Here is a 13,733-nt window from a genome sequence, read left to right as displayed (position 1 = left end):
CTCTCTGTGTCTTACTTTAAATGGAACCAGGCTTATCTTAATGATGGAGGATTTAAATAGGTGAGCCATGTGAACATCAGCTGCGCTTTCAGAAAGGTGCCAAAAAGGTGCTACTTATTCCAAGTACAAAACTAGTGAACATCTCTATTGACCTGAGTGACAGTCAGTGCCATGAAGACAGTATGAACTGGAACATACACCAAAAAGTGGTAACAAATGGATTTCTGATACTGAAAAGGATACATCTAATTCACTCTGCAAAGAAAAGAGACAGACAGTCATTAGTTACAGTTTGATCTCTTATCTCACACGGTCTCATCTCATAATCATTAAACATAACACATCCCTTCAAAGGATAAAGAAAGTCTTCCAAATAATGATAAAAAATTTTAGACTGATTCAGATTTCTGTTCTGGACTGGACAATGACATGCTCTTTCCTGCAACACTGCTTTGCTTTACATGTGTTATCTGTCTCTGTAATCAAAGCTAATGTTTTACTTTAAAGAAACTCACTGAGGTCACCTACAAGTAACAATTTGAATATGGGCAATGCCATCTGAGTGAGTGGGTGGAAAACCAGCAGCTCTAATCATGGCAGTTCCAGCCCTATAATTTCTCTTCCTCCTCCTGCAAAATCAGGACGTTAATGCCAAGTTTACACAGTTAAAGTTGTTGCTGCAGATAATTTCAAGAGCGAAATCTAGACACTGTATATACCTATGACTGTGGTAGTGGCTGCATATATTAGGAAAGGCAAGGCAACTCCAAGCTTTGGACCCTTAGCACTTCTAAGTTTTCTCCAGCCTCTGCAACACAATTTTTCATATAGTCATCATTTCCCTTCTATTTTTGGATTTACCCCAAGCAGCATTACTCATTTAACCAAAATGCCTGAGTTAGAAGCCCTCGTGGTCTCTCTGCAGTCAGCAGAAGAGATGGGGATCTTCACCAGTTGACTCGGCACACTTGAGGCATGACTCACTTTCTCGAGATACTCATCAGTCTCCACTGCCAGGAAAGGGAGCTTGGGATGACCAAATTTCTAACTTAGGTGCCTCAGTTAAATAGCTAAACTTAGAAAGAATTAATCACAGTCTTAGCACTTAAGATGATCTTGCTGAGTTGCGTGGAGATTCCCCAGTCTCTACTAAAAGACCTGGTGTTAAGGCAGAGTAAACCTGGTAAAGGTTTTATTGGTAAAATTGCTACTACTTCTGTGGTCTAAAGATGATCAAAACTAGACTAGTTCTAGTCTACAGGCCTCTGCTGAGTGACTCTGCCATTCTTCAATTAGAAGTCTTTAATGCATCACAGAAATTGCATTTTAAGGGCCTGATCAGTTTAAGTTTTCTCAGCATTAAAAAGTAGTTGGAGACATTGGAATTCTGACCAGTATGCAGAATTTTTCTTGGTTAGCCATATAAAAGTGAAGGGGACTCAGAATTACATCTCACAAGCAACTTTGAAAGCTTTCCCCCTAATTTCATTAATGTTTGTTCTCATATGTGAATTCAAGCTCTGTAAACTCCATTAGATAAAAATAGAGTACATGAGAATGTTTAAAGCTCTCAAGTCTAAAAATAATAGATGACAAAATGTCCTTCTAGAATGGGACACATATTCTCTCCTTTCCCAGAGTTCTGTCTCTGTTGCCATCATCATAATTTGGGATTCTGCTAAAATTCTGCAAATCCAAAACAGTAATCTGTACAAGTACAGATTTATACTTCCTTGCTCTGTGGTTACTGCCAGAAACTCCAGCTGGAATTACAGCCCTTGTCTTAGTGCTCTGCCCTTTATTGTGTTACTTGATACTAAACCAGAACCATCAAATGGCATGAGATTTCTTTTAGCACCCCCCCTTTTAGGTTCCTCTGTCTCAAACCCAAAATGCTATGGAAAATAAAAAAAACCCTCTGGTATGATGAACTCAGCAAATTTCCAGCAGCCATCAGTGGTTGGGTTATATGTGTGGTCAAAGGATTATACATATACTACATTTATATGTATAAGAACTACATCTATTTTTGCTCTGCTTTAAATGAATAAAATTTGAGAGGTGGTGGGTAACTATTGGCTCAATCAGACAAATAAGATGTGACTAAATTTTATTGTGTGTTCCTGTGCTGCTGAGATCTAATCCCATTTCTGGTTATCACTGCTTAGGCTGGGACTACAGTTAGCAATTTTAAGAGAAATTCTGAGCTCAGTGCAGTCAGAGAGTGATATACTTAGTACCAGCAGTTTCCATGGGCTGGGGCGACGTCGGTCGAGATAACAGCCTAAAAGATTTGCCAAGCATCTAAACAGTGAAGGGTGCAGATGACTTTGTCAAGCATGTCCTTGAATTCACAGAGGGAGCTCTGCCATGCCTGCTATGGTACTAGAACTGGGAAAGCAGTTACAGACCCTGCATACTGATATCTTGTATGTACAGTTACCAGTGTAGTACCCTCAAGTACATGGACTACAGAGGCAACTATCCAGTCCTCTTTGCTGAGAGGGATATCCAACACATTTCAGCAGAGGTTAAGTTAAACTTTGCCAAAGTAGGATTCCAGTCAATTTTTCTTTTTGTAACAAGATTATTACAAACCCTATATTAAATAGCAAATGTTCTAACCAGAATTACAATGCTGCATTTTCAAACTTTGTAAAAACAGGCAAGCAAAAAAATCTCACCACCAAAAGGAACAGTGTCATTTTAAATGGAGCCATGTCTGATGTGGAATCCTTAACAAAATTACTATCTCTATAATAGTTGTTTTATCAGATATCCACCGTTGCCTGACAACAATATGGGGAGTACAAGTACAGACTGGTTTTTGAGGTTTCTTTTGCTCCATTCCTCTGATCTTGTTCAGTGAGAGTGATGTCAGTTCCCCTCTTCATGCTTACACCATCTTAATCATGAATGAAGTTCATTTGGGGAATGTAATGCTATAAACTGCGTAAGAACTGCAAAGTAAACCCTCTTTATTTCTTTAACACATATAAAATGCCCATGGCTAATTTAAGAGTATATGACCCAAAGAAACACCATAATACCCATAAACCCATGCTTTTCTAACAGAAATATTTCTGGTATTCCTTGTCTGATAATTTATAACCCGTGTATACTTCTACTTCTCTGAAAAATCAGCCCATACTGCCTTTCCCCACAGTGATAATATTTATCAAAATTCTAAAAAATTCTATCAAAATTCTCCTTTGATTTATTCTCTGAAATGACACTTCCAACAAAGTTTTGAAAGAGAAAAAATGTTTCGTAACAGATTCAGTGTCTCACTCACCACTCTGCTGAAGTATTTGTCCAAAACTTCCACAAAATTATGAATTAGTTCATATACTGCCATCTCATTCTGAAATTAAAACCAACTGAATATTAAATCAACATCTAGAAAATGTAATAGTATTCTTTGTGTTAATTCAGTTTGTGGTGAATGAAAAGCTCCTAAACAATAGAGTAAGCCCTCTGCTCAGGCCACATAGATACCCAGCTGAGGTGCTGAGTGCTGGGCAGTGCTCAGGGCGGAAGCTCTGGGCTGGCCACACAGAGCAGCTCTGAACAGCCAGTGGATTCTCTCACCTGGGCTGCTGCCATCCCACTGCAGCCCTTGTCCCACTCCCTCCCAGCTCGGCTCTATGGACACACACAGCTAACTAGGTTAAGCTTACCCATGCTGAAGTCACATCAGCCAGCTGTAGCACACAGCCAGCCTCTGTTAAGGTCTCCAACAGCAAGTGCTGAATTAATTTCTGGAATTTATGAATTAATTTCTGAGTTAGCCAAACACTAAGGCTCCCAGGTGCAACCTGAACGTATGAAATAGCAGTACTTGTCAGCTTTCAGACACCTTTTTTTTATTTCCCTTTTTGAAAAGTAAAATAAATTGGCATCTTTATAGCTGACAGTACAGGAATTTTTTTCTTTGGCCAAGGACATTAAAAACAGAGAGAAGTCACCACAGATGAGACAGCTGACCTGGCTGTAATGCTAATATTTGTTGAGAAACCCCACCTCACATAAATTAGTGCAGAATCAGTACAAGGCTCAGGAAGACTACCTCATGGTAACAGTTCATTCTACTGCTAAGACCAAAGTCAAACATAGCACACTTGCTTTTATATCTCTCTTATTTCACAGAAATAAAAAATTTTGGGGGGATAGGATTTGTTTGTTTGGCTTGTTTTTTTGTTTTGTTCTGTTTTTTTTTTTACAATGACTCTTTGATATTCTCTAATTGCTATTAAAAAATTCCATACTGGATGAAGACTTGAGTTCTAGCCTGTGATAATCACTAGAAATGTTCATTGCAAGAGGGTATATAATTTCTTACCTCTGTCTGGTCGATGCCAACAACTATGAAAAGGGCTGCATACTGTCGGTACACCAGCTTGAAGTCCTTATACTCAACAAAAGAGCACTAGGCAGAAGCAAAATGAGACAAATATAGCAGCTGCCATTTAAGCATGCAACAGTATAAAGCACATTGCTCAAAGGACCTGAGCTTTCACGTTCGTAAGACCCACAGCGAACATGGATTTGCCAAGATTCATCAATTTTAACTTGAAAGAAATTTAGTACGGTAACTGTTACACCACACTTTTCCTCTGCTGGCAGAAAACACGCCACCACTTTTTAAATGGAGAAACTGAAACACGCAGAACTGAAGTGACTTGTTTGGTGTTATAAAGGCACCCAATACTTTCCCACAATTTTCACTGGCAAGCCCTTTCAAAAAGAGACCTAAAGGTAATTTTTCTATTTAAAAAAGTATCAATATTTTAATGTAAACATTAAAAATATTAGACTTCCAGAGCCAGCGGGGAATGAACGTGTCTTTCCCAACGGGAGGGAGCCAGGAGATGGCGCCGTTTCCCGCCGCTGGAGGAGATGCCGCCGCCTTTCCTCTCAGTGTCATTCCGCTGGGCGCCCGAAATGGCAGCGGCAGCGCCGGCAGCTCCTGCGCTCGGAAATGCCCCGGCGGGAGCAGCACCAACATGTTCCTTTCTTTAGCCACTATCAAAGCTGCGAGCTAAGGGATTTATAAGAACTGCTATTTTGATGGAGGTTTCCTAGAATGAAGTATGTGAGGAGTGCTGTGTAAGAGCACAAAACATTAATGAAAAGTAAACAAGCTGACTTCAGAACAGAAACCAATAAACTTTATTCACTGTTCAAGTCACATATTTGTCCTCGATAATTCAAGTCAATGTGCAAAAGTTTGGTGCTTTTCTTAAAGAACCAACGATTTAATTAAAGAGAGCAATGAAAATCTCAACTTACATCCAAAAAATTTTTCAACGTCTGTGTTTTCTGACTTTCTTGCAGAACACATAAACACTTCTTTTGAATAAAGAAGTTTAATACAGAGGCCTAAAAGTTTGTGTTTCTAAACTCCCCTGTGCTTTAGATAATGTTTTCATAATTTGGAATCCTCTACCCTAAGTTTAAACTCGGACCTGTCGGTACTCTGCCTTCTACCTTCTGGCAAAACTGTCATATCTCAGTAAAACCAGTAATAACAGTAATAAAAATGAATTTTTCATGACTTCTGAGCTTCTTCAAACAAAGAAGAGGAATCTTCATGACAGTGATACACAAAACTCCAAAATCTCTGTAAGCCACAGAAAAACGTATTTATTCAATACAGAATAATAGTTCAACTGACTGAACCCACAATCTAGAAACTCAATCTTTTATATTGTGGGTACAAATGAGATAATGCCCTGTGATAGACACTGATAGGTTTTAGAATTATCAATAGGAAAGGTGTGAGATATGGATAAAATAAAACCTACAAAACCTACCTCATCCTTTGAACGGGAGAGACAGTTTTTGATTACTTCAGCTTCCAGCATTGTCCGTTTATTAATTTCTACATGCTCATAATACCTGGACAGTCTTGTTTGACCTTGTTTATTAACCATAAGAAAAAATTTTATCATTTCTTTTTTGTTGATTTCAGTGGTAGATTTCAATTTTGGGTGCAGGAATCAGGAGAAGTATTTCTGGGAGTAGGAAAAAAAATAGTAATAATGCATAGGAATAAAGACTTCCTAAAAGCTATCCACTCCAGACATGCATATATTTATGACTGAGTTTCTTGCCAAAACACACAACATTGAAAAAAAAAATCTCAAATCTTTTGCACACATCCCATGGAAAAACTCCCTTTATTCCCCACACAACTATTCACAAACTATCTAATAAATAACAGCTTTCACATTTGAAATTTTCACACTTCAATCAAATTATTTTTTTATAAGATTTGGGAAATTGGAGGGGTAAACAATTACTTCTTCATAACCATAAATCTACTCACCATTCTTCCTGCATGCTAACTGGTTTGCAAACATCAGAAATTTGCCCAATACCAAACCACACTAATACAGTTCCTAAGAGCAAAATTTGCCCATAAGCACTTTTCCCCCCGCTGACTTGGATGTAACAATTACATTCATACCATTGCCACATCAAATTGAATGGAGAGATGACAAAGGGAAATGCATGGGCCACAGCATATGATCATTTGTTTAATGCAGAATGAGAAACTCCTAAATATTTGGGTATCTGCAGTATCAATATTTATCTTGAGCTGGACTAGGAGCTATTGAAATCTGTTTTCTCCTGTCTGATTTCCCACCCTGATGCAAAAGGTAAATTCTACACTTAATGAAAACTAAGTGTGGATCTTCAATAGCTAAAGAGAAATTGGTTCACAAAAATTACTCAAAAGAGCTTTATCTCAATACAAATAAATATTGATCCACCCAACACCACTGAAATATAGCTGTAAAATAGAAATGTACCACATGCAACATACAATGAAAAAGAGCATTAAAAAGAGCACAGCATATGTCAGAATCTGCTTGCTACACAACTGACATCTCTGATGTTTTGAAAAGCATGAAAATAGAGTAAGTTGCAGATGTAATTTTTTGAAATAGAAGATCTAGGTTATTTTCTTTAATGCCTGAGAACAATCATGGTAATGTCTTCCATCTGACTTTCTATTTGCATCCCAGATTTATTGGCCCAAATAATCTTGAGGTTTGTGCACTGGAAATGCAACAACTACTTCAAAAATTATTCCTTTTTTTCCAGTTCTGAAGAGTTGGCCCTTACCTGGTGCATCTTAGGTCTCACAGCTTCTGTGACAAAGTTTAAACAGAAAAAACCTATCAGGAATCCACAATCTACATACAGTGTAGCTCTTTCAGTAACAACAGTGTATCTTAATACAGAAAAACAACAGGAGAAAAAATACAAGGCAAGCTGCATAGGTGCTGCATCATATTACTATCAACTTGAATAAACTGGCTATACGCCATCCATGGGTGACATATCTTTCACGACAGTGATGCAACAAGGATTCATGACAGTGATTGCAACATGTATTGTGCTGACATTAATTATTGCTTACTTCTGATTCACAGTTGTCACTGTTTTCTGAAAAGCCACCTCTTTTACCATCACTTGGATCTCAAGAAAGTGACCTTTTTTTTCTCAGTGTACCATGTACTTATTCTATTTACAAAGAAGTTTAAATTTCCATATGTAATTTCAAATGTATTTTTACTAATTCAACTTGATACTGAGAATTCATTCTTAGTTGAGTGACACATAGTTCAGGATCAGTCCCCAAGATAACGCAATCTATTTGGAATCATGACAGCCTCAGAGCTTTCTCACCTTCTCCAGGCACGTGAAGCCTCTCCAGGAACACACTCCTGCTGCGTCACTCCGACAGCAGAGTCGTGGATGCTGGTCACTGCTGCTGCCGTGGTGCACGCGGCTTGTCTACTCCACCCAGGGCTTCTGAAGCAGCACCAGTTTGGCTCTGAGAAAGAATTAACCAGGTCATTGAGAGAAAAAAAGGGCCCAGACAGAAATGTATGATGGGATCTTCACTGTTGGGGGCAAGTAGACTGACATTGATGACTAAATGGGAGACTACCATCTACAATCTTTGCTGTACTTTGTATATGGCTCTTCCCCCCCCCCCCCCCATTCTATTTTGAAGTTAGAGTTGCAATAAGATGTCTTAATATTTTAAAGCATAGAGTTGAAGTACTAAAATGATGTAGTCAGTTTTTGATAAAAACCTTCCAAGAAGGACAAGAATGAACAACTCCTTCCAGCTCAGAACGAAGCCCCCAAGCAAGAGCCAGCCAACCTCATGACAGAAGGAACCTGAAAGTTTAAAGCTGCTTAAGAAGGAGCTGTGGCATGAAAGAGAAACAATCTAAGAAATGCTGCCCATTGTTTTAAGCAAGCTCAGACACAGGAGACCAGCTGAAAAAGATGTCTGTCCACGCTAAACAGATAATAACAGTGGCGCAGACAGCTTTTCTTTTTTCATCTGAGTTTTACACTTCATCTTTGTGTTTGGCGCTGCTGAAACAAGAATTAATGGTTCTCTGTTTTGATCCAAGCTATTTTAATAATTTAGTCATAAATGGTACCAAGGGCTTGAGAAAAGGAGGACAGGGAGAACAGTACAACTACCCCAAGAGCACTGACAGAGCTGTTGTACTTTGAGTTACTGTTAAGCAATACATATGACAAATTCGTATGTATGATCCTATTGCAGGATTTGCCCCGAATCCTAATTATTCCTTTATTAACCTAATCTTTGTACATGGTTAATCTCTTTCTGAGGTTATGATTATTTTATCTGCACGTGTCTTTATGAATGGTCTGGATTCATTTACAGATGAAAATATTAAGACCAGATTGGGTTTTTTTTAGAATCTGCACAAATTCTCTTATCCAAAATAGATTAAAAAAAAGAAAAAAAACTAATAAGGTTGTATACAGAGGTAGAACCATAGTAACACTCAAAAGTGTTATCTGTAATTTATGACACATTTTTATTCATAGGATTGGAAAACATAATCAACAACTTTTGAATGTGTAGGAAAGAGGTCCACTCTTTCTGTAGCCATTTCTGTATTTTCCCACCAGCCTCAAAGATAGCCTTCAAGATTTTAACCAGAAATTTTGCTCATATAAATGGCAGCACAAGCACACAGTTTTGTGCAGAAAAAGAGGAATAAACTAACAAGTTCAAATAATTACTTTGTAAAAATTTACAAAAAAGTATGCAAGCATAGTTGACTTTGAGAATAATGCTAGTGTTAAAAACATCTTAAGGGGTTTCTTTATTTCCTTTAGAACTAATTCTGAAAAAAATCACTCGTAGTAGTAAAAGCATCTGCTTGTACAATTTTGGCAAAAAGGGAAATGACTGAGTTTTTTTTCTAACAAACAAAATTTATTTCTTCTCTTTTCATCTTGGCTTTCAGATACAGAAAACATGTTAAAATTAGTTTTGCATATATAGGATATACAGAAACCAGTGAAGTATAATAAACAAACAAAAAGCATATCTGTGTATGCTGATGGGTAAAGAAACCCCATTCTTTCAACTTCTTTGTATTTGAGAAGCTACCTTTTATGATCAATAATCAGTACTCTACTTAAAAAGCCAGCTATCTTTCCTCTGGTACAAGTCTTACATGCTTTCCTGAGCATTCTCACGCACATGTCTGCCTGTACCCATGCACACACACACAGAGATTACGATGCTTTTATGCATGCAGAATCAAATGGTTCAAGGGAATTGGTGACAAGACGCAAGCCTTTCATATCTCTGCCATTATTTTGCTCATTTTAGTAATGAAAAGACATTACTATCTGAAGGCTGTTTGTCAGAAATGAATAGGCTCTCTCATTCCAGGTCACTGGACAGCTCTCTGCATCACGAATGGGCTTAGGAACCGAAGACTGGAAGAGACTATCGCGATCCTGATAGACTGTCAAGTCCAACTCTCTCCATCCCAGTCAGCCATGCATTAGAAATTTTCTCCAGAACAGCCTATGGGATATGCTTCCTTGCATGTCCTGCAAACCCAATCTACAAAACACCTATGGAACCCTATCACGGAATGAGGACTCCCTATAAACAAAAACCACAGAAGGTATTGCTTGGGGAAGATGTAACAAGTCTGGAAACTGCAAACTTTCCTTCAAAAGAAATTACTTTCTGGAGTGACTAAGCAGCACTCTCCTTTACTTCCCTTACAAAATACATCTTCTGTAAGGATAATCTGGCATGCACGCAGATGACATACAGTTTTTCTACTGAGATTTAAATATGAGCTGCTACAGTGTGTTAGATCTCACCCTCATTAAAGTATCTCTTGCAGATAAGTATCTAAGAGAGAAAATTCGTATCATGATTGGCCTGTGTGACTCACACTGCCAGGCTGACATGGTTCAGGAGCTGCTTCCAGGACGTGTCAGCTCTGGAGGCTGCATAACCACATGAGACACCTCGAAGTAACTTGTTCCCGTTTGAGTGACACTCCTTTTCAGGTAACAGCTGAGACCTCACAGAGAGGCAAAGCCTGCAATACTTGTTCTGCAGATAAAAAGATCCTAAGTCTCCCACGAGGCCAACCCAGCTGGTTCTACATGCAGTAATATAAAGCATATTTAAAAAATCATTTTAATTATTCCTCTGATATAGATACAAGCACTGAATTTAGTTTGTCACAGATTTCACCAATATTTATACATAATCTGACACATAAATCATAAAAAATGAAACACAACCTAAGTTTGAATTGTACTTGCAGTACAGCTGCAATTCAAATTAGACATGTGTCTCAAACGAAAACCACTCCAGTCAACGTCTACAGATTTAGAAGTATTTTAGTTATTTCAGTCTAAGAAAGGTTTGCAACATTCTAGGGCTCTTAGCTAGAATGTAAGAGATAAAATCTCACAAAGAAGAAATAGCATGACTAGGTATTTTCAGAACTGCTTCACCAAGAATTAAAAACAAATGTTAGATAGAACTATAGGCAAATAATGTACTTCCCTGTCCAACTCTAAACAAGTTGATTTACTGGATGCAGAGGTCTAATGGCACTTTATGTGTGTATGAAATGTAGAATTATAGAATATTCTGAGTTAGAAGGGACCAACAAAGATCCATTGGAGTCCAGCTCCTGGCCCTGCACAGCAAATCCCGAGTCACATCCTGTGCCCGAGAGTATTGTCCAAAAGCTTCTTGAACTCTGTCACTCACCCAGCTTAGCGCTGTGACCACTGCCCTGGGGAGCCTGTTCTGGTGCCCTACCAACCTTTGGGTGAAGAACCTTTTCCTGATATCCCAGCTAAGCCTCCCCTGGCACAGCCTCGGGCCACTCTCTCGGGTTCTGTCACTGGGCACCAGAGAGAAGAGATCAGAGCCTGCTGCTCCTCTTCCCCTCATGAGGAAATGGTTGATTGCAATGAGGGGTCCCCTCAGACTCCTCCAGGCTGAACAGACCAAGTGACCTCAGCTGCTCCCCATATGCCTTCCCCTCTAAGCCCTTCACCAAATGTAGAACAAAATGGGTTAAACTGGAAATAAAGCATTAATGAAAATTTAAAAATGGCTAAATGATAGAGGCATGAAGCACAAGGAGGTGTAGCAAAAGGAATAAATATTTTTTATATTTTTGTTTATTGAGTTTCCTATAGATTTATTGCACAAAACCATGTAGAGAATGAAGACCACACACATAATCAGAACCCTTGGTCTTGCTACTTTTGTTCTGCCAGTGGACAAGTTTTTAATAAAACCACGTACTATTTTAAATTTACCAATAAAAGAAATTTTGCAGTCTAGTTTATTACTGTGCCCATAACAATTCATCAAAAAGATAAAACAAGTATGTCTGTGTGGCTTTAAAATAAAACACTGTGTTCAATTTCAGGACAGGGATCTTTTTAAAAAGCAACCTTAATTATCTAGGGAAGTCAAGAGAGGAAGGAAAGAATAAAAACGTTTTCCTTTGCTGTTGTCAAAATGCTGGCTGAATATAGTAACGGAATTAAACTGCAATAACTCCCGTATACTCAGGAAAGAGGAATGTCCTGAGCAATTGCAGCTAAACAAAAGGTTAAACTAGTTATGAGCTAAGTCTCAGTTTTTAATAATGATTAGGTAACTGTCAGTAGACAATAAAAAGAAATCAGCTGAGGTGGAAAGCAGCTGGATTTAGACTGCCTAATCAGTATGGAATCAGGAAGAATGGACAATGACATTTTAGTAGGAAATGATTTAATGGAGAAGAAAGGAAGGACTGGATGAACTAACTGAAGCATCAATACACACCTAAGGAGAGACTGGTAAAGAAAGGAAACACCAGGATGGGGACAGACAGTATTTTTTTCCCAGTAATTAACAGAATTCCAGGTCTGTCAAGAATCAACCTTTTTTAGAGAACTACACGTCTAGTGAATGAATACAGCATGTAAAAATTTTGAAGAGTCAAAACCAAAGACCTACCTTACTTAAAATGGGTGAGCTAAGGATCTACTACTTAGATCCTACTTAGATCGCCACTACTCCCGACTGTCACCATTTGTAATACAATGTGATGACAATTTTTAAGTATTACATTTCAGATTAGTATTTTGCAATTGAGGCAATTTCAACATATTCAAACTACAGTCTCCAACACCGCATTGTTATCGCTGATAAAACTGAGACAGATAAAATATACCAGTAATTTCCTGAAAAATCATCCTCACGTGGAAGAGTTTTGAACAGCAAACATGGTGCACTCTTCTTCCTCAAGGGGGGAATACATTACACACATCACAACCGAGGTATCATGAAGATGACCAGAGATTAGCAGCTTCCAGAAACAACCATAAGTTTAATACATCTATTCTAAACCACCAAACTCAGCGCACCATTGAACCGCGCAGAGTCTCAAAAACTCAAGTGTTTGACCCGCGCTGCGCTGCCTGCGCGTCGCTTTAGGACGCAGGCCCCGGCCTGGCCGCATTCCCGACGACTATTCCAGGCGCTCGGCACTCCCGAGTGGCGGGGCGAACCGAGCCTCGCCACTACTCCCGACTGTCACCCGGGGCAGAGGGGAACCTCCCGGCCGGGCCCCGACACCGACCGGCCGAGGCGGGGGCGAGGCCGCCCCGCCGCAGGAAGCCACCGCCAGCCCCGGGCCCGTCCCGCTCCCCCCGGGCGCGGCGCTCACCTCCCTCCCGCGCAGGCGCGTGGGGCGGCGGGAGGCGGCGGCGGAGGCCAGGCCGCGGTTTCCCGGCAGGCGCCGCTCGCTCCCCGCCCGGCCGGGTGGGAGGGTGGGAGGGCCGCGGGGCTGTAATGGCGGCTGGCGGCGGCTCCGCGCTGCGCTGACACCCGGACCCGCTCGGCGCAGCCCCCCCGCCCGGCCCGCCCCCTCCTCCCCGCCCCAGCCAGCGCCGCTCGCCCCCTCCCCGGCCCCTGCTCCTGGCCCCCGCCGCGGGACGAGGAGGAGGGCTCCCCGCAGACAATGGACGAGCACCCAGGAGCCGGAGGAGGCGGTGGGATGGCGGCCGCCCCGAGACCGCAGCAGCCGCCGCCGCAGGCGGGTGGGAACATGAACCTGCAGCCGGGTGGGGGCTGCGTGGGGGCTGGAGCCGGCGGAGGAGGAGGGCAACAGCCACAGCCCCAGGGCCCCGCGGCCCCGGCCGGTCAGGAGGCGGCGGGCCCCGCCGAGCTGTCCCGGCCCCAGCACTACACCATCCCGGGGATCCTGCACTACATCCAGCACGAGTGGGCTCGCTTCGAGATGGAGAGGGCGCACTGGGAGGTGGAGCGGGCCGAGCTCCAGGTACGGGGGGCCTGGGCGATCTGGGACCGGCCCGGCTGGTCAGGGGGCCGG

The 13,733-nt window shown here is 41.1% G+C and overlaps 2 protein-coding genes across 15 annotated transcripts in view; one reads left to right on the top strand and one right to left on the bottom strand.

The window, feature by feature from the left end:
* Positions 1 to 13,733, bottom strand: part of AP4S1 (adaptor related protein complex 4 subunit sigma 1) — a 40,425-nt gene that overhangs the window by 9,022 nt on the left and 17,670 nt on the right. The window contains exons 1-6 of one of the 10 annotated variants that reach the window (XM_038138520.1): positions 13,068 to 13,199; positions 7,702 to 7,849; positions 5,817 to 6,017; positions 4,343 to 4,429; positions 3,296 to 3,364; positions 244 to 255 (exon numbers count right to left, since the gene is read on the bottom strand). In XM_038138520.1, the coding sequence (XP_037994448.1) occupies positions 244 to 255; positions 3,296 to 3,364; positions 4,343 to 4,429; positions 5,817 to 5,954 (306 nt within the window). In that variant the 5' untranslated portion in view covers positions 5,955 to 6,017; positions 7,702 to 7,849; positions 13,068 to 13,199. The other 9 variants (XM_038138513.1, XM_038138517.1, XM_038138518.1 and 6 more) reach the window with 9 other exon arrangements.
* The window catches only part of STRN3 (striatin 3), a 60,478-nt gene continuing 59,923 nt past the window's right edge, over positions 13,179 to 13,733 (top strand). For all 5 annotated transcript variants that reach the window (XM_038138505.1, XM_038138509.1, XM_038138507.1 and 2 more), the window contains exon 1: positions 13,179 to 13,682. In XM_038138505.1, the coding sequence (XP_037994433.1) occupies positions 13,362 to 13,682 (321 nt within the window). In that variant the 5' untranslated portion in view covers positions 13,179 to 13,361. The remainder of the gene's footprint in view (positions 13,683 to 13,733) is intronic.

Source organism: Motacilla alba, chromosome 5, assembly GCF_015832195.1.
Source record: "Motacilla alba alba isolate MOTALB_02 chromosome 5, Motacilla_alba_V1.0_pri, whole genome shotgun sequence".
NCBI lineage: Eukaryota > Metazoa > Chordata > Aves > Passeriformes > Motacillidae > Motacilla > Motacilla alba.
This window is presented reverse-complemented; position numbering and strand designations above follow the sequence as displayed.